Here is a 24,703-nt window from a genome sequence, read left to right as displayed (position 1 = left end):
CTCGCGCGTAAAACTAAAGTTGATGTATAATAGCGATGTGTAAATACTTAAATATTGTAAAAGTTATTGTATAAATTTTATTTAAAACATTGTGGCAAGAAAGAAGTTTTAGTCTGAAAGACTTTTTGAAATGTAGTATTTCAATGTGGAAGAATTGGCACTTGCTTTGAAAAGAATAGAAGTTAACAATGTACTACTAATGTATGTTTTCAAATGCGTAAAATTAATGGCATGTTAATATGTTCTTATATACAATGTGAACTGTTATTTTAAATGTTAAGAAATACCGTGATATGGTAAAAGTGAAAGTAATATTAAATTTTTTTTTATTCGTGTGACTGTAAAAAGACTAAATCATGGTGAATATGTGTTAAAGGTTTAATGAATGTAGTTAGGCTCTCTGACGCTACACTTCAGAGTTAGCCACTTTCAGAATAGTACCTCAGGGTTTAGAGTTGAAGTTAGGGTGTGTTACGAGGTCTTGGTATGTTGAATTTTTAACACGTTAGTGTTTTGATTGTAGGAGGAAGTGTTGAACACGTATACATAAACACATTCGTGTTTGGTGTTCTTTCACAACACATGTCAGAGAGCACGGGGAGAGATAATTAAAATAGTCATGAATGAAATAAGAATGTTAAGAGAAATATAAATATGCATGTTACTCGCCATTTCATTGTGTAACATTTCATTAAACTAGTTTTCCTTCCAGATCTCTGGAAGGAACCAGATTTGAATAAAAGCTCCTGTTTAGATGCAGTACAGATGAAAAAATTGCGTGTCCTGGGAGCTGCTATTGTAAAAACAAATTTCTTTTTTTTAAATTTCTAGTTTCTAGTCAGAAATGTTTGTAAAAGATTGGCCTCGCGTTAGATTCTAGAGCTAAAAGTTTTCAACAAGGTCGTTTTAGACCTCAGTTTCAAACTAATTAACTCTGGCGGGAAGTATGTAAGGATCTTAGGTTTTACTAACGTTTATTTTATTTTAAATCTTTACTATCACTTCTTATTTTCTACTTCCGGCCAGAATTATAAGCGTTAACGTATTTATGCAAAATTTGTCTGGCGAACGCCAAGTACTTAAGTTGTGGCTTTTTGCCAAGCGAGAGAGAGGAAGCAGTTAGTCGAAGCAGGCCGCTTACCTTAGAAGTTTTACTCAGTTGCTGGTTGCCTTCCAGGCCAGAGGTTTAATCCTCTTGATAATTTTAAACGTATTGTAGTGTTCACAGTTCTCTGTACTACATACGGCTTCCTGTTAATATAAGGCCAATCTTCCACGTTTATTATTTCAAACTTAGCGTTTAGTTATATTTTTATATTCTTACGTTTAGACCACGAGTAGTGGGTCTTTGTATTCCGAAGTACGGAAATTATTGTAAATAGAGAAAAATAAAGGGTTTTGTATACCCTACTTGTGTATCCTGTCTACTTCCCACAGTTATTGAACATAGCTTTAGTAAGCTCTCTGTTCCGAGTCAGGTCGTTGCATGTTTCCGAAGAAAGTAAGACGGAACATTGAACCTGATAATATTATAACTCATAATGCACAAAATTTATATCATTTAAAGAATAGAATTATCTAATCGTTGCCACGTGTTCTATTCAAATACTATAATAAAGCTAGAATGATGTATAAAAGAAATTAAGGAAACAAAACAAAAAGAAACAGTTTTTCACAGACGATTGAGTATTTCTCATTTAATTAATTCAGTTCTCACTTCGCGAGAAGGCAAAAATACATAAAAACTCAAAATATCTATATTAAAAATTACGAAGTAAATCTTAAACGCTTATTTCCACGAAAAAATTCCAGAATTCTTTCTTGGAATTATGCATGATTTAAATAATAAATGAAGGCGTTATCTTTGTTGTTGCGAAGCTAAGTTTCTCTAGATTGGCAACAAATCCGCTAGTCTCCTGTTTCAAATGTAAACATCAATGGCCGCCATAAAAAAAAAAGGCTTAGCGGCAATTAAACAACTTTAAAATTGCTGATAATTCTAAAAATATTGAACACATATTTACTAAAGGCATAAAATCCTTAACCGGAAGATAAAAACAACATAATTCAATCATTTTTAAAGCAAAAAATGTACAATTTACCGACATATAAGAGTAAAGAAACTGAGATCACTGAGCCGGGTAACAGAGTGGATATATATAGAAATATATTTATATACGTTTGGTGCGCGATTGCAACCAAAATACGAGGTGCACATCTACATGTTATAGCAGTCCTATATACAAAATTTCAACGTTCTGAGGCTACTCGTTTTTGAGTTATGCGAGGTACGAACGTACGCACGTACGTACATACGTCCGTACAGACGCCACGAAAAGTTCTCTTCAGAATTCATTTTAAAGCAGTTTTATAATTGTTTTGGAGGAAAAGAGTATTTTATTCTGTCTTTAAGTACAGATATCACGCAAAGACATCGTTAAATTGCATTCGATTGCTGTCAAAATGGATATTTTCGTTGAAATATGCTAACTGAAACTTTTCGCGATTACAATACTTCCTTTTTACTTCGTACAAGGAAGTAAAAAACTAATGAAAACGCGAAGGTTTTACAATAGTCCTACCACATCTAGTTTTAATTATCTTATCAGAAGGTTTAAAGTTAATTCCTTTACTAGCAGGAATCTTAAATTTGTTTTTGTTTAGGTAAAAACAAGTTCTCGTCGTCCATCATTTCCAAAGGATACAATCGTTGCACAGGACGGATCAATTCACCTGAAGCTGTTTTCACCTTTGCCACTCTAACATAATTATCTTGACTCTGGAATAATTCAATGACTCGACCCAATGACCAGTCCAATCCTTTTTTGTTGTCACTTCCCACAACTACCACATCTCCTAAATATAATTGTCTTCGAGTAGCTTTATTATCTGAATTGACTGAATTAGGAGACTCAAATATTCATTCCTAAATCTTTTTCTGAGATCTTGTCATAATTTCTGTTGATATCTATATCTCTTAGTGATATTGACTTCATCTATATGGTCCAAGTCCGGAACTCCCACCGTTCTTATATCCTGAATGAACACTGAGGGTGTTAAAGGCATTAAATCTTCAGGTAAATAATTTAACGGTCTGCGATACGGAAGCTGTAATCAACGCAAGTTAAAATATTTGTCTGAAGATCCTGAAGATTTAATGCCTTTAACGCTCTCAGTGTTCATTCAGGATATAAGAACGGTGGGAGTTCTGGACTTGGACTACATAGATGAAGTCAATATCACTAAGAGATATAGATATCAACAGAAATTATGACAATATCTCAGAAAAAGATTTAGGGACGAATATTTGAGTCTCCTAATTCATCCCAGAGATAATAAAGCTACTCGAAGACAAATATATTTAGGAGATGTGGTAGTTGTGAGAAGTGACAACAAAAAAGGATTGGACTGGCCATTCGGTCGAGTCATTGAATTATTCCAGAGTCAAGATAATTATGTTAGAGTGGCAAAGGTGAAAACAGCTGCAGGTGAATTGATCTATCCTGTGCAACGATTGTATCCTTTGGAAGTGATGGACGACGAGAACTTGTTTTTACTTAAACAAAACCAATTTAAGATTCCTGCTAGTAAAGAAATTAACTTTAAACCGCCTGATAAGATACTTAAAACTAGATGTGGTAGGACTATTGTAAAACCTTCGCGTTTTAATTAGTTTTTTTTTTCTCTTTATGATTATACTAAGTACTGTTTAGCCTCATTATTAAGTATATTGTATTTTGATTTATGTTCCGCCCACCATAAATCAAAAGGTGGGAGGAGATATCGCGAGCAACTCAACGATTGTATAAATGTAATTTCTTTAAAGGTTAAATTTTATTTTCTCTTAACTTTTCCTTATAAAAGTCTCTTCTCAACCGAAGAATGTTGCCACAAATGATCTGCTGATCCAGAACCTTTATGTTACAGGAGAAGTCTTTCAAAGATATCAGGTTAACGTCATAAACATAATGCTCCCTTTTCTCAGTTCTAATTCCCCCAAATAGGGAGTGAATTAAGATTCTATATTCTGTAGGCTTCAAACCTAGTTTCTTAGCTGTTTCTTTAAGAATGTAAGAATGTTGTGAGCCAGTGTCAATGAGTACACGTATTTGTAGCTCTTTCCCTTTAGTCTTCAGTTTCACTTGTAACGTTTGACGCAATATTTCATCAGAAGTGCATAAGTTAGACGAACTAATATCAGACGACAACGTATTCTCAAGTTCCTGTAAGTCACCTTTCATCTTATTTCCAGGGAGTTCTGGGCACATCAAAATTGAATGTTTTTTACTGCAAAAAACACATTTGATGTTGTACTTGCAAAATTTAGAACGATGTCCAATTTTTAAACAGACAAAACAGGCCCTTTTTGTTTTTTAAAATTTCTTGTTTTTATTGAAACTTGAGTTTACGTGCAGAAAAGCAATCTTTACCTTTGTGCAATTTGTCACAAAATATACAAACATTTTTTTCTTTTATGCTCTGTTGTTCCCGCAAACAAATCTGCTGCCGTCGGTGGATTACCAGGAACAGAACGCTGTATTTTTTCCTTCTGAAATTTGTGTTCTTTACTAACAAATCCCTTTGCTAAACGAATACGTTCTTCCCTTTCAACTTCAGCTTTCAGGAACAATAATACGTTTTTTTTAATTTCTCCCCATAAGCATTTTTTTTCAGAAGAATCGAATTTGGTGTTAACTATAGGGTTTCTTAACCAAACTCTAAAAATATCTTCCGGAATACATGGTTCTACATGGTGCTACTTTGGTAGACGGTTGCACGGATTTTTGGCGCTTTACATTGGCGCAATTGTTGGCACGGTTTTTACAATCGTCAGCCATCTTGAAAAACGCTGCTTTTACGCATAGTAAAGTATTCGAAACTTTAACAAGATATATCGTTAAAAGTAATGGAATAATTTTTGTTGAACATGTCGTTTTTTAAGATGGCAGGCCAGTGTAAATTAATACATTTACTATGAGTATAAAACACTAAAGTAAGGTTAGTATTACTTTCATATAGCAAAGAAGACAATAAAAACACCCTTTAAAAATATTGTGCCAACGTTTAATTAGATTAAAATATTACTTAAATTAAATATCGAATTAAAAATATTATATCAACATTTAAAAGAATTAAAATATTACTAAATTCAAATACTTTAAAATACGTTATATAGAATATAATTAACGTTAAAACATATGTGGCAATAAATATCTCAGGAATTTTTGAAAACAGTGTATTAATTTTTTAATAAAATTTAAGTATACACTAACTACCAATAAGTATTTAGACACTTGTGATAGAAAAGAAAAACTAACTTTATTCAAAATCAATAGTTGGTAGAGCCTCCACGAGAGGTAATTACAGCGTGGACCCTCCGGGGCATACTTTCCACAAGTCTTTGTATGACAGCTAGAGGTATTTTCTTCCACTCGACTTGAAGAAGACATAGAAGTTCCTTCACAGATTTTGCACGAGTAGTGCACCCCTGAATTCGGAGATGCAACTCGTCCCAGAGGTTCTCAATAGGGTTCAGGTCTGGACTCTGGGCAGGCCAGTCCATTCGATGAATTCCATTGGCACCATACCAAGCCTTGGTTAACGTCGAAACATGACAACTGGCATTGTCGTCCTGAAAGTAACAGGGGTCCAACCCGTAAAATTGCCACAACGTAGGAAGCACATTGTCATCCAAAACAGTGCAGTAGGCATCGGAGTTGAGCTTGAATATGAATGAAGACCAAGGGTCCCAGCCCATAGCATTAGAAACACCCCCAGACCATAATTCCACCTCCGCCGAACTTGACTGTTGGCACAATGCATTCTTGCAGGAGACGTTCTCCAGGTAGACGCCAGACCCAGACCCTGCCATCCGAACGGTAAAGGGTAAACTTTGATTCGTCACTCCAAAGAACCCGTTTCCACTGATCTACGGCCCAATTTCGATGTGCCTTGCACCACATTAACCGAGCAGCGCGGTCGGACTTTGTGATCAAAGGCTTATGGGCAGCAGCATGACCATGAAAACCAAGCAGATGTGCTTCCTCACGGATGTTATTCATTGAAACAATACTCCCGGATGCCTGTTGAAACTCCTCGCGGATGAGGGCCATCGGTTGGGTGCGGTTCTTCCGAATTTCTCTGGACAGCACTCGTCGGTCTCTATCTACCAGTTTCGTTGGTCTGCCGACTCGGAGCACATTTCGACAATCACCGCTCACTGTCGATTTTGGGTACTTCAGATCGCTAGATATGTCCCTTAAGGATCGGCCACATTTGTGATACCCGATAATTATACCTTTCTCGAAATCAGAGAGCTCCGAACTGCGAGGCATCTTGCATACGACTAAAGCCGATGCTGTTTCCTACACGATATATACCGGCGGAGTCCGTGATGTACCTTAGGACCGCATATATCGTCATTTGCATAGGTGTCCAAATACTTATTGGTAGTCAGTGTACAATTATAAAGTAAAATAAAAATACGTACTTACATTTTTTTAAGTATTTCACCTGTCGTATTTTGATACTAGAAAGCTCGGCAGTCATACGAAATGACCGCTATTCTAGATATTATAAATTATAATTTAAATGATTTGTGCAAAGGTGTCTGCTAATTCGAACTGAATTACCCAGGGCAGACGGCGAGGACGTCCCTTTGCTTACTGCCGCTTCAGGGTTTCCCCCTTCTGCTTGCTTAATTGCTTAAAATAGAGTGCAATGAAAGAAACCACTGGCGGTACATTTCTTAAGAGCCACCGCTAGCTCAATAAATAAAGGTAATTTAAATAATGAAATGTTATTTCACATGTCAAATATCTCTTTGTACACAACATTTCTTGTGTAGATCTTTCTATCATTTTTAAGCTCGCCTTGGAGAGGACCATTCATTATTTTTAATTTTACATCCGTTCTTTCACGAACTCTTGAACAGGCAACATAAAGTTGGCCATGTCCAAATACAGACTCAGGTAAAAAAAATGCCAACAAGCTTAAGCGTTTGGCCCTGAGACTTATGGATGGTCATAGCAAAGGTAAGTTTTATAGGAAATTGTCTACGTCACAATTGAAACGGCAACCCTGTGCCGTGGCAACTTCACCCCATTGGTTAGTACAGTTACGCAAGCAACCACTAAACTATCGGCGACAAACAGACACTTAAGCTGCATATTAATATGGGGAGAAGTAACATCATCTCCTCCGAAACGGCTGGTTCCCGGGCTTAGTGAAGCACACCGTTGGATTCCGCAGGTCCGTGGCACGCCATTTTGACCATTCGCGTCTTCTTGGGACTTTAATTAGCCGAGATATTAATTAAAAACAAATTTTCCTCTACGTTTTCTTTACATTTTCCACTTTCTTTCTTGAATTTTCCTTATTAGAGGGATTTGGAAATTCTTTTTTCTCGAATATCTACAGAACGGCGCGGAGCTGAAATTCGAGACGCGTATCCTCGGATTCCAAAATTTCTCCGAATCCATCGATACGGTTCTCATCTTCGTGCGACTTTAATCGGCCGAGATAGTAATTAAAAACTGCGAAAACGTTAATTTGCGAGCTCATTTTTTCGATTGGCAACAATAAACTGTTGGTGACACACTCTTTAGCCGCTTATATATATAAAGAAGTGCAAAAAAAAAAAAAAAAAGAAAGATTTTCATCTGTGATCCACATCTCTCGCACTTCATTGAAGAAGCAATTAGCAAGGTTTCCTCCAAAAATTTAAAATAAATTTCCTCTGGTCCTTATAACAATTTATAAATAAATTTTTGATTAGGAAAGCCCGGTTGGGCAAAAAAAAAGGTTTCAAAGGGCAATTTTTTTATTCCTAGACCAATAATTCTTGGTAATTACCAATAACAACATTCATCTTCGAAACGAAGATATCCATTCGCTTTGAAATCTGAGGAATTCGAAGAGATGAATAATAAAATTTTAAAATGGCGCGGTAATGCACAACTATTCAGTAAACAATCAGGGAGCTGATTACATCACGTATAGAATTAAAATTATTTAAATAATCATTCATAATAAAGCAATTTCTAAAATATGCAAAATTAAAATGTATTTTAATATTTAACAGTCATAAATAATGTTTAAACCATTAGATTAAATTTGTAGATATTAAGACTGATTACTTTTAAAGTAAGGTGACGTCATTGATTACATTATCCACAACATAAAATTTCATAAAATATCATGAACAATAAAAATTTTATTTCAAGTAAAAATGCAAAATTAAATTGTTTTTTAATATTTAGAAGCCATAAATAATATTTAAAACACGGAATTTATGCATAAGTAAACGCAATATTTTTTTAATTAAATGACAAGAAAGTTATCGGTTAAATAAAGTATCCAGCAATGGGTTTACCATAAGTCGTATTACTCGCCAAAAGAAAAATCGTCAAAAAATCGCTAAAATCCGTGCAACCGTCTACCAAAGTAGAACCGAGGGGAAAGTATAACTGAATATGTATCGGATGTTAAGCCTATGGACTCCAACGCTCTTAGATACGATTCTAATTTATCATATAATTTCGACACCTTGTGTTTGGCGCGTCATAATCATCTTTGGTTTTGCGCCGAAAACGCCACTCACTCACTCATATAATTTCGACATGTCTAACTTTCTTTTTTCTTCGGTAACATTTCTTACAACAAGATTTAAAATTTCACGTATATAAAGTTCAATTAGTAATTCCTCCCTTCCGGATCTTGATTTTAAACATGCAATAGCTTTATCATAATTTTCACATGTCGGTGGGTAACTATCGACAATATCGCGAGCTCTAGAGCCTTCAGTCATACATCGAATTAAATATTGAAATTTATATTCTTTCGCAATATTTTCATCGTCATGTATTCTTTTGAATTGGCTCCAAAAGGCAAGCCAATCTTTGATTTCCCCGTCAAATTTCAAAAGTTTAATCTCCGGTATCTTTAACTTTCGTTTTTGAACGGGCGAAGAATCAACAGAACTTTCAGTTTTAGAAATTCTACTTAAATACATTTCTACGTTTAACTTCCGCTTTTTACGAAATTTTCATTATATTCTTCTATTATCGCGTACTCGTTCTGATACTTTTATCGTCTTTATCTTCTAATAATAAAGAGCTTATTTCCTGATCTATTTCAGTTAGCTGACAATAAATTCTAAGTAAATTAGCAAAGTTAGATCTAATGCTCTCTTCTTTAACATTATCTGCCTTTAATAAATCATTCAAAACATTAAAACATTTTTTGAAGTTAGCTCTTATAGGAGAGCGTTTTTTAACAAGTAATTCCATTTTCAGAATAATAGGTAATTCAAAATAACGTACCTTTAATATCACGTCATACGGTCACCATGTTACGAGACTCTATCTGAATTTTGGGCCCACCAGCGGCCGAGCGGTAACGTCGCTGAACACTGGTAGTTCGGTGTTGGTGTATTTAATTATGGCAAAGCACGCGAGGGCTATCTGCCTAAAGGGAGGGATGCTTTTGTGGAGGACTTTCTAAGGGAAACCATCTCGTATACACGTTACACATGGGGAAAACCACGAAAACACCCATGCAGCCAGCCCGTTCGCGGGATTCAAACCTCGGACCGAATTACCAGTGTTCAGCGATTTTACCGCTCGGCCCCTGGTAGTTCGGTCTGAGGTTCGAATCCCGCGAACGAGCTGGCTGCATGGGTGTTTTCGTGGTTTTCCCCATGTGTAACGTGTATACGAGCCAGTTTCCCTTAAAAAGTCCTCCACGAAGGCATCCCTCCTTTAAGGCAGATAGCCCTCGAGCGCTTTGCCGTAATCTAATAAACCAAACCAAACCTATCTGAATTTTGTTCATTCAGTCGGTACTCCATTAAAAGAAATGTAATGAGATATTTATAATTAAGTAATACTGGCAATCCACCCAATTAATTCACTATAAAACAGGCAATCCGCCTATATGCAAAATCATGGCGCATTTTTCTTTTTTTATTGTGAAACATAAAAACGATACAATGTTGCCAAACCGTAAAATTTAACCTTTAAAGAAATTACATTTATACAATCGTTGAGTTGCTCGCGACAACAATCATTGCTTTCCTACATAAATAATTTCAACAAGTATTTTCCTGAGGATTATGAAAAAGAAAATTTGATTAGAAATCCATTTTGTTCAAATGTACCTAACTAAAATTTCATCTCGTGAAGAAAACAAACAAACAAAAAAAAAAAAAAAGATAGAAATTGCGTATGATCGAACTCTAACTGAAGATTTCAAAAATATTACAATTGTTAACTTTTGGCTGGACCGAAAAAAAATTATTTAAAGACATTTAAAATAAAACTATTAATTGTTTATAGCCATTTTGCAAAACCTGTTTGTGTGAACAAAGATTTTCTTCCACGTTATATTTGAAAAATAAATACAGAACAAAATTAAAAATGGATTCTAATTTACGGCTAAAACTAAGTGAAATAAGATCAGATATAAAGAAATCGGTCTCTCTTGAACGGGCCCAAAATTCACACTAAATTTTAGAATTAAAATATAACTTAAATTTTGATAATTAAAATGGCAACCAGTATTTAATATAATATGTTTATATATGCACATTTAATACAAATAGCCAAAATAGGTTGCTCAAATGGCAAAATATTTTTTTTTTTTTTTTTTTTTTAATATTTCTATTGAGACACTGAAAAATAATGATTGTAAAATGTCGTGGTGGTACTAAAGATTTTCAGTTTTTGTTTAGAAGGTACGCGTTAGCCAAATGCTTGAGGACCACTGATCTAGAAAAGAGTGCGTCCAAGCAAATTCATTCAATTCGTTCAAAATGGGGCCCACCAGCGGCCGAGCGGTAAAGTCGCTGAACACTTGTAATTCGGTTCGAGGTTCGAATCTCGCGAATGGGCCGGCTGCATGGGCGTTTTCGTGGTTTTCCCCATGTGTAACGTGTATACGAGCCAGTTTCCCTTAGAAAGTCCTCCACGAAGGCATCCCTCCCCTTAGGCAGATAGTCCTCGAGGATACGCCATAATCACACACACATTTAAAATGTCATTCAATTTGCAATAGCTAAAAATAAACGTACACTGCGGGGGAAAAAAAAAGGAAGAGTTCTATATCTGCCAGTCTACTGTGTAAATTGAGGAAATTCAACTTGCATTTTTAATGCCTCGAAAGAGATAGATTATATTAGATATATATATAGCATTGTTCTAACATACTTTGACACAAATCGGACTTTTTCTAAAATAACATACCATTTTTTTTCCATATTTCGATTCTACGACTCAAATTATGCCTAAATATTCAATTTTTGTAATTTTTGGGGAGAAATTTATGGAGAAATTAAAAAATTTATCTTGGCGTAATTTTTTCAGTTTGCATCAAGAATAATTCACTTGGCGAATTTCTTAATTTATAGCAACCTATTTTCCTTTCGTTTTTTTTATTGTACACGAGAGGAAAAAATGTCATGGTTCATACCTTCAAATAATTGTAATAAAGTGCGTAAACCAAATGTGGCGTTATTATCGCTTATAACAAATATGCCAAATTTCAAAATGCGCCAATATGGAAATTCACGTATATCTTAGGAAATTTTGAATAAAAAAACTGTAATGTTTGGCAGGTATGCTTAGAAATACATCTGCTTTAAGATGATCGTAAAAATTTTATATCTTATAATTCAATTTTTTTTTTTGAAAAATTTATAAAAATTATTTAAAAATACAAATTTAAAAACAAATCATAAAAAAATTGGTGCATTTTATTTGTAATAATCCTTAATTTCGAAATGTGAAGGAAAAATCAAATAAGTTTAATTAAGAAAGGGATTACTATATATATACCAAATTCAATTAACATGGAGGAGCTAAAATTTTGAGAGCTAATTTTTTAAAAACTACTCGCGCTATTTTTACAAAACTTTGAGTCGTAGAATCGAAATACGGAAAACAAATTAGTGTTATTTCAGAAAATGTCCGATTTGTGTCGAAATACCTATATGTTAGAACAATGCCATATATAAATCTAATATATATCCTAAGTAGAGCTTTCAAGGCATGGAAAACGCAAGTTAAATTTCGACAAACGGTCTACTACAACGGAAGATTTTTTTCCCAAATGGAGAGTGTGCATATTACGTAGATATGCTCATATTCATTTTAAAATTTTTGTAACAATGCAATATTTACCTGCTGAAAAAAAGTTACGGGTTTTTGTCCCATTCCTTGAGGATCCCCAGAGTGTACATGGTAGAGTTCGTCAAAAGGAAATTTTTTCCCCTAAAATTCAAGAAAATTAAAATTTCTTAGTCTACAGAATATAGTAAGCAAATAATTAGGTCAGCTGAAATCATTGATTATCATTTGAGGACATTTCAAAAAAGATTAATGCAGCCAACTTCTATATTTCCATTGCTTTTACTGATATACGCGTTGTCTCATCTATTAGTTCCTGCATATGTTTAAGTTGAAACTCCTGTTAATGCTGCATAATGTTCGTGAGCATGTCGCCTGTTTTCTCGAGTCAAACCGATATTGAAGTTAGTGCTATTTGTAGTTCTACCATTGATAATATTTTCCCGCACGATCGAAAGCTTCTATAATTATCATTTCAGATACATTGTTTTATGGCCTACTAACTTCGCGTTGATAATTCTAACCTAATTAGTGCTTACAAATTAAGATTCATTGATCAAAATACGTTAAGGGTATGCCCTCAGATTTTAAGATATGTGTGTATTTAGAAATATGGTAAAAATTTGGCAAAAATTAAGCTGAAGATTATCTCTTACGCATTTAGAAAAGTGTTGGATTATGTTGTTACATATGGTTTTATGGGAAGGAGCAATCCAAACATATAAAAGAGCTCAAGTATCACACAAAAACAATGATATGATATATAAATAAATAAATAAAATCTGAAAGGTTTCAGATTTTAAATTACGTCCAAAGGGGCGTTTTTTTAACATTTTGTCTGTTACCTTTATTTATCAAATATTACGTTCTTCGCACGTAAACCATAAAATTCAGTTCAAGAGCAATATCGCAAAATGTGTTTTAAATTGAGCGTATCTTTAGAATTTCCGATACAGAATATCACGGGCTGGAGATAAAATTTTTTTTTTTTTTTTTTCTGTACAACGTTGCATAACTATAACATATAGTTGAGAAACACCCGTTTTAGTTGCAATGGGCTGCTCCGAAAGTATATATATATATAAACTTAAAGCATCTAAAGTAAATTGGAGTTCAAAGCAAGGCAATTCCCAAAAAATATTAGTAATTGCAAACGTGTATAATAGGTTTAATATACTATCTAAACAAACCAAAATTAAAATAAGAATTCATAGTAGTACAAACTCGAAAAATAAAAATGCAAAAGGGAAACAATATACAAGACAATAAAAATATAAAAATTAATTTCCTTTTACTGAAACTCCAATTCAGAACTCATGAGGGAAAAATGAATTAAAACAAGGCTTATCGTGAATCGACGCAAAATGCCAAAACAAAATTAATAGTCCTTCTAGGAAAATTGCCCCTTTGGACTAAAAATTGTAGTGGCCGATCACTTTGGTGAGACGCTGTATATGTATCTACTATAACATCGTCGATTGCCTAAAAATATGACCCGACTGTTCGGCGCTTCTACATTTGTTTGTATTTGCTATCTATATATATGTGTGTGTAAGGTGCGTGCTTATATTTTTATATTTGTTATTCGTTATTGGTATAGAAAATATCGCTGAAAATTGTATAGCATCTAATTTTGCTTAGGAATGCTTTTGTTTCAATTTCTACTCTGAAAATTTAGACGCTTCAGTTTTGCTTAAAATTCATATCCATTGTGTAAAGGCTTCTGAAACCATATTCATACCACTTTAAAATTGAGACTTACATTGATTTTATTTATCACTTTTTTATAGCTTTAATTTTAATCGCATATTAACGTGATTAAAATATAACGACTAAAACTGTTCGCCCACTAGTTTTATTAGAGCAAAGGGCGTTAGCCCAGAAGGAACATTAATTTCGTTTTGGAATTTTGAAAGAAAAACTTTAATTGTCCGCTTCACTTTTCAAATTGTTGCCACCAAATATTATCGCCCTGTGCTATATTTAAAGAAGTTAAATAATGAAGAATCTGCATAAATGTATGTGTGTTTCTCGCACTGTGATAAAACAATGGTACCTAGAGCCATTCAATTTTGAATAACGTAATCGTTCACCAAATATGGCATCTGGAAGCCCTAATTTGGAATTTGTTTTATCATAGATTTCATATTTTGTAACACTTCAACGAATTTTTGATTAAGAAACTCTACGATTTCAAAGCGAGCAATGGCAACACTGTACGAAAAAAAAAAAATTCATCTCCAGTGCGAGAGATTGTGTGTATCGGAAATTCTTAAGATACGTTTGTTTTAAAATTATTTTGCGATATTGCTGTTGAATTGAATTTTATGGTTTATGTGCAAATAACATGACAAAAAAAACAAAAACAAAAAAAAAAAAAAAAAAAAACGCCGTCTTTTTGGGCGTAATGTAAAATCTGAAAGCTTTCAGATTTTATTTTTGTGTATGTTATGTTATATTGAATTGTATCCCGTTTGCAAATCATACCTTCTTAATTTCCTCTTCGATTTCATTTCCTCGACACACAACAGGACTTGGATAGACAAAGACTACATGTCTTAAATTTTTATTGATGGTATCTACTGTAAAATATTTTCCTGCAGAATCCATCGGATACAATTCCACTGATGAAAGAGGAAAATATCTGAAACGAGAAAAAATAATTCAAAATTATTGTTCTTTTTAAAACTTTGAAAGAAGTTTCAGTGTGTGTATGTTACCGCAAAGTATGAAATGCGGGGAATCTATAGAATGTCTAGGCATTGTATATAATACCGGACGTTTTTAGGCAAAAGTATGAAATATGAGAATTATTACATACTTTCCCTAAGGCATTGTATATAATATCTAGGTATTCTATAGAATGACAAATGCTATTTAGGTAAAGTATGAAAAAAAGGTTATGATAAGGCTGTTACTTAAAAGATGTTAATTCCTCAAATATACAAATGTTATTTTGAAAAATTAATGAAAGAGTTCCATTGAAAACCTGTCATCCGAAATATGTAAAACAATATTGAGATGAGCTTGATACAACATAATAAATTTGTATTTTCTATCTGGCTCAGACTGGGAGTCAGTAAGATCTACCTGACAACGGAAAATAAATTAAGTAACAGCCATAAGATTAACAACAATGCCCTTTTTAATAACTTTTTTTTTCTGGCTGGGCTCACACAGGTGGTTGTACTGTAACGTATTTCTCCAGCCTTCATTGTGTAGTGGTCAGCACGCTCGAGGCGAAATGCAGAGATCCGTGGTTCGAGTCCCGGCAAAGGCATTGCTCATTTTTCATCTCTCTAGCTTCGAAATAACCTAATCTCTTTACAGTTCTACAGTACAATTCAACATTATTACGTGTGGCGTTTTTGTATTTGGTTGAAAATGCTTGCAACTTTCTGTCACGCTGTCCGTGCACAGTACTCATATGAGTTTTCGTAAAGTACGGGAAATAACTTAGCGCACGTGACGTAAAATTGTATAGTACTGACGTTTCCTTTAACGGGATAAACGAATGTACTTTTATCTTCCACAAACAGCACATCCTAACAATTCAGCATACAGTAGTCCCGTGGTTCCTTCTAAGTAGTCATTTTGGCTTTTTTACGCCGTTTATTAACTTCTGGTAAGTAGTTTCGGTTCTTCGAAACGAGTCGGAAATGTATTTCGTAATTTGCCGGTTTGTTATTTGGTATTCTGTAGAATGCCTAGGAATATTCTGTAGAATGCCTAGGAAATATGTGAAATGTGAATAGTTTCATACATTGTCGGCTGGTTTTAGGCATTATAGACAATGCCTAGGCATTCTCCAGAACATGGATTTCAAAATTTGCATGTAAGATGTACACTAACATGATGATACCTTTATTTACTTTAATACATGTTATGTGTAGAACTCGGGCAAAAAGTAGCATAATAGTTCTGAGACAAGAATTCCTCATAATTACAGGAACAAGAAAAGCCACGCGCGACGTGATAGCTTGAAACTTCTAAGGCAGCTGCTCATTTGTTTTTCTTGAAATCGATGAGTGAGTTAAAACGGAATGCGGTCCTCCATTTGTTACAGGTGCAGGTATACTCTGTGAACTCTCTAATGAGTCTAGCATAATACTTGCGGCAATCAGATATTATTCCAGTATGGATAATCATGAGATAGCATCCATGAATTTTTTACTGCTCTTTCTGTTCCCATCAGAAATCTGACTGGTTTCCTACTCCTCATACCAATAGAATATACCTGTCTATATGTCGACAACAACTGGGAACATCCAAGCCTTTTCCGAGATTCAGAAGTTAAAGTTAGCAGACATAGTACGAGTAATTTCCTTTCTATATTCAACTGGATTTGTTGTTGTTACTTATGCTCACTTGTCTGACAGTAACATCAAGACAAGCCCACGAAATTCCTCGTGGCAGGGAGCGCAAGATTACGCCTGCCCTTGGCAACAGCCTTGAGCACCTTAAACCTCAAGCACATTATGTTTCGGATACGCGGGACTTGACGTCGAAAGGGACAATTCTCAGAACCCGCACAATTCCAGGAAACCCATGTAGCTGGGTTACCATTTTCACTTACTACAAAGACTTGAATGCCAAACACTAATTGATTATCGGTCGGATTGGGACCACGTGATGCTTCAGAAGCAGAACTTTCGTCTGATTGGTTGTCTCTACCTGGGACAGAGGTCCATTTTCGGTGAGGTTTGAAAAAGTCTCGCGTGGCCGCAACATCGTTTCCGTAGCTAGGCGGGACTTCGCTTCAGGCGGTGTTTTTATTCCTAGGAATCCTCTCGCTTAAATCAGTGCTACCAGAATCTCGTTTCTCAGAAAAGTCCCGTCTAGCAGGGATTGTAGCCATGTGTGGTAACCTCTTTACCAGTGGCAGTGCGATTTAACTCAGTTCGGCCCCTCCAATTTTGATGGAGAGCACAGCGCAGGGCAAGGACGGTTCAGAGGGTCTTCCACTCCTCTCCTTTTCCTTCAAACCACAGGAGAGGACTTTTAAAAAAATAATTATATATATATATATATATAATCTCATGTACCTCTTAATATCACTTATGACTGTACTTAATAGTATTTAAAAATATGAAAGAACTATGTTAAAATGAATACTTAAGATTCAATGTAACTCCTAAAAATCTCAACTTTCTTCTAAGTCCACCAGGTCTTGATTCTAAATATTCGGCCACCCTTCACAATTGTATGGACTGAAAAGAACCTTAACCTCTCCCACCTAGCACACATGATTTACGCACTAGCCAATCAGCTTCTCTCCCGCAGCCAACTTCGAAGTCTAATCTCACTGCTTTCCTGCCTTCATTCAGCCTCGACACCTCATCATTGCTGCTTGCAGGCTACTCTGTTGGTCACTCTTCTGAAGTATTTATCATCTCGACCCCGCTTCAACTTCGATACAATTGCCTTCTAAATTCTATGGACCTACCTACAATATTCGGACTTTCACTTCTTACTTCACATGCCTAAATTGCTTAAATATGCTAAATATGCCTAAATTGCTATATTGAACTTCACGTTCGTCAACAATCGGAAACAGATATACTTATTAGACTGGGAAAGGGTTCTTTATCCAGGCGCCCAAGACAACTGTACTTAGTTCACGAAGCAGGAGATGACTTACGGCTCGCCGTATATTTAGAGTGTCGCCATGCCGCACGAACACTATACTATATTTACAAACATCCAAGCTTTCTCCGGGATTCGAACCTGGGACCTTCGACACGGCAGTTTGCGACGCTAACCACTATACCGGTTGAGCGGCTCCAACTGGATTTAAACCAAGGAAGTGTTAATAGAAAAGTTTTACCTGAACTTCAGGTAACGGACAAGTCACCTGATGGAAAAGAACGAACTGCCAATGACTGCAGAGTACCCGAAAATAGCACTGATAATTTCGTCTGCCTATCTTTGGTCCGTTTCGAAGTTCTTGACACATAATTTCAAGAAGCCATAATTCGCCAAACTTCCGACAGCTAGGCGGCTCGTCCTTGGCAGAACGGTAAAACTACTGCATACTCATATTTACACCTGCGTTAAAGTCTCGGCGAACGGGCTGGTTGAATGTTATCTGTGTTTTTCTCCTAGTGTACACTGGATATGAACCATTTTCTGTTAAAAATGCCTTCACGGAGGCACTCTTCAAGCTGATAGCCTTACATGTTTGTCGTAGTGTTTATGCAAGCTAAAGCCATCATCTCATTTTCAGAGTTACTAAAAACTGCATACAGAATGGATGGATACAGAATGTTGATCCGAAAGAGAAGATAACTCCTGTTGGCGTGCTTCCAGGCACAATGGTTCTCTGCTTCTCTACAGGCTGTCCCGAGGTTTAAAGCAGGTTTTCCCAAAACTTTTCTTGCATCGGCGTTTTTTTAAAAGAATGGTTTTATATCCTCGACAGCTTTATATTTTCCTCTGTAATATACAGCGTAGAACATAATGATACAAATAACTATATATCAATTATTTACAGGAAACAATTAGACTAAGAATACCAAAAAAAAGATTTGGAAAAGAAAAATATTAGATTTAGTCGTATGTTAATTATTCTTTTGTATTACTATTACTTTTAATTTTACAAATATAAGCATAATTGCAGATTCTAACTGCAGAAAAGTTCGATTTGGATTAATGTGATGTCTGCGCTTGATGTATCGATGCATTTAAAAAAAAAAAAATATTTGGCATAAATTTGCCTTATATAACCTCGCTCAAAATATCAAAATTGTTCCTTATTTTCTGAGAAAAATTATCAACACGACTAAAGCCTGATTTTACGTGGTAAAAACCTGGAAAAATCAATAATTGTTTTGGTTAATAATTTTATTTGGAATGTTTCTCTAGTATGACTTTTAAATTCCAAAACTTTGCCTAGGCATGTGTTTTGAATAAGAATTGTGCTGGAGCATCATCTTTCAATGCAATCAACACTTCTTGCATCATAATATTTTCACGAATTTTGCGTTTAGGTAGCTAATGTTAATGGAATTATAATTAAAATTGTTTTATTTTCCCGTGCAATGCAGCCCGAGACGAGTTTTAAGAGAAAGCTACACCGGAATAGTAAAAATACAGGAGCACGTGCATTTAACATTGAATAAAAGTTTATCTCGGTAATTTATATTTAATTCGAATAAATGCAATTGACTTCTATGTTAGCTGTAACCGTAATTCTTTTCTTTTGCTTTTCAGAAATCTCGAGAAGCAGAAATTACTAGAAATCACTCGCCACGGATTTAAAGCTATAAAAAGTCCGACAAAGAACATCTCAGTTGTTGTTTAGTTATCTGCTGCTGTTATTGTTGATCGCATTAGCTTTCACTGCGCTGTGGATTGCGTTCTACTTAACGTTTTAGTAGTTTGAATAATAACTACTGATTGTTATCACGGGATATTTTTAACACTTTTGTATGAATATCTCTTGAGGAAAATTCCAGCTTTCTGTTATATTTCCTTTGATAAGAATAAATTTTATTAACATTTTATCGGACTTAACAAGGACGCAGAGTTATTTCCTGTACTTCATGAAAACTCATATGAGTACTGGCCCCGGACGACGTGACAGAATTTTGAAAGAACTTTCAACCAAATACAAAAACGTTACACGTAATGATATTGAACTGTCCAACCACCTTTGTGAGCCCTGCCATAAAAACAAAATTTTATTAAAAAGGGCATTGTTGTTAAATGTATGGCATTTTCTATATTTAAGTTTCGTTGTCAGGTAGATATTACTGATTCCCAGTCTCAGCCAGATAGAAAATACAAATTTATTATGTTGTATCAAGAGCATCTCACTATTCTTTTACATATTTTGAATAACAGTTTTTTAATGACACTCTTTCATTAATTTTTCAAAATAACATTTGTACTTTTGAGGAAGGAACGTCTTTTAAGTAACAGCCTTAATCATAACCGTGTTTTTATACTTCGCCTAAAGAGCATTTGTCATTCTATAAAATGCCTAAGTATTATAAACAAATCCTAGGGAAAATAAGTAATAATTGTCATATTTCATAACTTTGCCTAAGCACGTCCACCATTGTATACAATGCGTTTCATACTTTTTCGGTAACATATATAACAATGTAGTATATTCTGAGAAGCTTTTCTGTTCTCTCTCTCTTTGTTTTATTGTTTTTGTTCTTGCGTTTTGCAATTTTATACTGCAGTTTTTGCATAAAAAAAAACTACATTTAAAAAAGTTATTAATTTTTAACATGCATTAAATATTTTTGAAATTCCCTTAAATTTATCTTATATGGTTTCTTCCTACAATATGATACAGTGTTACATCAATAAGCAATTAATGATGAAATTTACATTATTAATTAAATGTTATCTGTATTATGCTGATCAGTTGCCCGTGCATTTTAGGCTATCGGCCTTTGACCATCGCTGACCCTCTTTAAAATCTCTCGACCCCTAGGATTCACCAATTTATATTTTACATACAGAGTTATTCTAAATTATTTTTACAAATTAAAAGGGCTGATGGTAACCATCCATACGAGCAATAAATATTTAGCATAGAGCATAGGGTCGCATGTCGCTTTGAGAGCGGCAGAAATGAAGAAAGTAGAAACGCATCGAGGAAGAAGAAGGAGACTATCTCCTAAGGACTATCAAGAATAACCCGTATGCAAATTTGCACTCTGAGGAAACAGCATTTTGCTCTGGAGTTGGTACCGGAAAAAGCCAATGAGAGTAAAAGGTGTTCTTGAAAACGGCACATCATCATCGCTTCAAATATTACCTTAGTAACATCGTCCGAAACTTTTCGTGAATGCTATGGCGGAGTACACGTACGAGGAATTGGCAGATATTCACCTCACATGCGATGAATCAAAAGAGAATGGACGCGAAGCACGAAGATTGTACGAACAGTGGTTTCCACTCGTCGAATTCCAAGTCATTAAACATTTTCCAATGTTGATTGGAGAATGCGAGAAACATTTCTTTTGCCATGTCAAAAAGCAATGCAGGACGCTCGCGAGTACGAACGCTAGAAGTGGAAGAGCGAGTTGTCGGCATTTTGAGAACTTTCTGTGAGTTTTTCACTAAACAATAATTAGCAACTTTTGATTGCGCAACTTTTGGACTCGTTCATTCGCTTTCCCAACACTGTTGTCAATTTAGGTTTGAATTCTAATATTCCCCTTTTCTGCCTCTTAGAGTGCAATGCGATCCTATATTCTATGATAATTATTGCTCGTCTGGATGGGTACTATCACCCCTCTTAATTTGTAAAAACAATTTAGAATCACCCTGTATACACACACACATAAAAATTAACAAGCATCACAGATTTAAAAGTTTCGTAAAAAATCTAGACGAATTTATAGTTAAAACTAGTTACAAATTAAATATTCCAAATTCTACCTTTATGGCTTGGACACATGAAGTATTAGAAGAATTCAAGCAAAGAATTCGAAGGATTGAATTTAATAGCGATTTACCGTGGAATATTCTCATTCCTCTACTGCAAGATTTGAAATAAAAGTTCGTAATAACCAAAATTGACAAAGTCAATAATAATTTTAGCATAATATGAAAAATTTTTATGTCTCATTAATTAATACTGAACTGAATAATGCCATTACTTACAAACTCACCAATATACAAGAAAACGTTATTGCAAAAAAGCTAAAAGCATTTCATAAGAAACTGCAAATTTCACAATCATCTAACTACAAGAGATTAGCAAATCTATATGCTCTCCCAAAATTTCATAAATCACCACTCAAACTTAGATTTATTGCTAATGGTACAAATACTTATAAAAAGAATATAGATTACATATTTGCAATTAAACTTGAAAAAATCTGTAATTTTATCCAACAACTCGTTAACAAAAACAACACAACTATAGTTGGATTATTTATAATAATGCTCCAGTTCTCAGCAGATTTAAAAGTTTAGAAATCAAGAACATTAACTGCTATGACTTTGAAAACCTTTATACTTCTCTACCATTAGAAGAAATTTTTACTAGTTTAATGCAACTCCCACAACATTTTCCTGACATACTTGACATCCTTTGTATTGAAAGATGGAATACTTATCTGAATTGTGCATTATTTAATAACTACATCAAATTCAATAATAAAATCTTTCAGCAAGTGAGAGGAATTCCTATGGGAGCAAACAGTTCTACTCAAATATGTAACCTATTTCTTTTTACTTGTGAATATAAATTCCAACAAAGTTTAAATGAGAATGAATTAAAGCTATTTGCACATACATTTAGATACATAGATGATATTATAACTTTCAATAATAATTCTGCTTTTGAGCAATTCAAAATTTACCCAAATAGTTTAACACTTAATAAAAGGAATGCGAATCAAGATACTATTGAATACCTAGACCTGCTAATTATTAAACACAGCAAAATTAAATTATATGATAAAAGAAGGAATTTCCATTTTCATACTATTAAGCTAATTAATTGGAACTCTAATATCTCTAGAAAAGTAATAGAAAACACATTTCATAGCCAAATAATCAGAATAAAAAATATATGTACTAAAATAGAAGATATAAAGGAAGAAATAATAAAGCTAATTAATGTTCAAGTTGATAACCAAGTACCACCAAAATTTATTAATTAATATATTAAAAAGGCAGGCATTAACTTTACTTTATAATTTTTTAGCTCTTTATGGTATGATAACATTATCTTAAACCTTAGCTGGAGGGTAATAGAGGATATAGAAGAGTAGAGGAATTATCTTGTAAATTTTTATTGTAAATAAATTTGTAAATATGTATATTTAATCAATACTGGATTCTTTCCTTTTACTAATAAAGGGCCAACTCTTTTCAAAAGTCTCAATTATAGCCCGAATTGAGGGAAGATTTTAATCTTCTTCAAATTTTCCATACTTAAGCCAGTATTTAGTAAAGTTTTGATGTACTAGTTGGAATCAAGTTTATTAAAACTTTCAATATTTTCTTTCTTTAAATTTAGCTTTTAATAAACATTTTTTAAGGAATTTTGGGGAAATTTCTAGAAAATTTCTAGGAATTTTCTTTTTTAACTTACATTTTCTTACTTTTTATTTAATAAAATTTTTTTAAGGAATTCAATTTAATAAATAAAAATTTTTTAAGGAATTCAATTTAATAAATAAAAAATTTTTATGGAATTCATTTCAAAATTTAAATTTACTTGAAAAAATTTGGGGTATTTTTTAAAGACATTATAAGACTTTTTAATTTTAAATTTTACTTTCAAACATTTTTAAAATTTTAAACATTTTAGTTTTACTTAATTAATTTTTAATTATTACTTTTTAATTTGCAATTTTCACTAAAAAATAATTTTTTCACTTAACGTTTTTATTTGCATTATTTACACAATTTTGCAACACACATTTAACATTACAAACAAGTTTACATTTTTTAATTCACAATAACCACTTAACTCTACTTTACTTCAATTACAGTTCTCTTTTTATGATTTTTGCAGAGCAAACTTACATCTCTTGATTGGCTCAGCTACTAAACTCCCTACCATAAATAGTTGGTCAGTTAAAATTAAAACTTGAATTACATACTTTTAGGATATTCTTTAATTTTTCTAGATTTATATTATTTAAAGTTTACAAAATTTTTAATAAAACAAAGATAGCAGCTTGGCACTCAACTTTACTTACATAAGCGCCATCTATATAATTTGCAGAACACACTTACATCACTTAGGAATTACTTTTGCAGACCCCAACGCTAATATGGTAGGTAAGTTGAATTAAAACTTATTATTTTTTAAGTATTTTTTATGTAGTATTTAAGTATTTTCTATATATGTAATTATATTTTTAAGTATATATTTGTTTTTTATAAATTATGAATTAGTTCTTTTTAGTTTCTTATTGGTTTATATAAATTATGCCTAGTTCCTTTTTAGTTTCTATTTGATTGATATGCATATTCGTGTCGGAGAGGTTTCTGTAAACAAGGGTTTCTAAAATGCATTGGTTTCTAAATTAATTTTTCTGGAAATTTTAATTTTTTTTATTTTAATTCTTAAAAAAATTAATTTAATACTAGACTTTTCTTAAATATTTCATTATTGGTATTTTCCTTTTACACCTTTAATTTTTAATTGCTAATTTCTCAAGGTACCACTTTATTGGTATTTCTTTTTGGACATTCTTCACTATGAATTTACTTTTGGTTTTGACTTTTACCCTTGCCTGCATGAATGACGAAACACGAATTGAATGATTGAAGAGTTAGGTTTGGAGGCAAATTCCCCTTGATAAGTCTGTCTCCTGCCTGCTCAACAGTCATTCACTTATGCATTAAAAAAAAAATTAGATTAATTTTAATTTGCTAAATTGGTGAATTTATTTTCATGGTTTGGTTTTGCACTTGATTTACTTATGCTATCTGAATTTAAATGATATTGTAGATTAGTTCGAAAATTAAATCTTTTATATGTTTGCACATGTTTTTAATTTTTAACTTTAAATTTGCTTTTTACGTATATACATGTTTGTTAAAATATACATAAATGAGCAAATACATGAGTGAAAAATATATATGTGATA

General features: G+C 33.5%; 1 protein-coding gene across 2 annotated transcripts in view; it reads right to left on the bottom strand.

Annotated features, from left to right (window-relative positions):
• The window catches only part of LOC118203338 (alanine aminotransferase 2-like), a 149,620-nt gene that overhangs the window by 115,945 nt on the left and 8,972 nt on the right, over positions 1-24,703 (bottom strand). For both annotated transcript variants that reach the window (XM_085811172.1, XM_085811173.1), the window contains exons 2-3: positions 14,613-14,769; positions 12,180-12,269 (exon numbers count right to left, since the gene is read on the bottom strand). In XM_085811172.1, coding sequence (XP_085667298.1) covers positions 12,180-12,269; positions 14,613-14,735 — 213 coding nt within the window. In that variant the 5' untranslated portion in view covers positions 14,736-14,769. The remainder of the gene's footprint in view (positions 1-12,179; positions 12,270-14,612; positions 14,770-24,703) is intronic.

Source organism: Stegodyphus dumicola, chromosome 2, assembly GCF_044657685.1.
Source record: "Stegodyphus dumicola isolate Sdum_Otavi_A_Nest chromosome 2, ASM4465768v1".
NCBI classification, from domain to species: domain Eukaryota; kingdom Metazoa; phylum Arthropoda; class Arachnida; order Araneae; family Eresidae; genus Stegodyphus; species Stegodyphus dumicola.
Note: the sequence above shows the minus strand (reverse complement) of the source record. Positions and strands in the feature narration are given on the sequence as shown.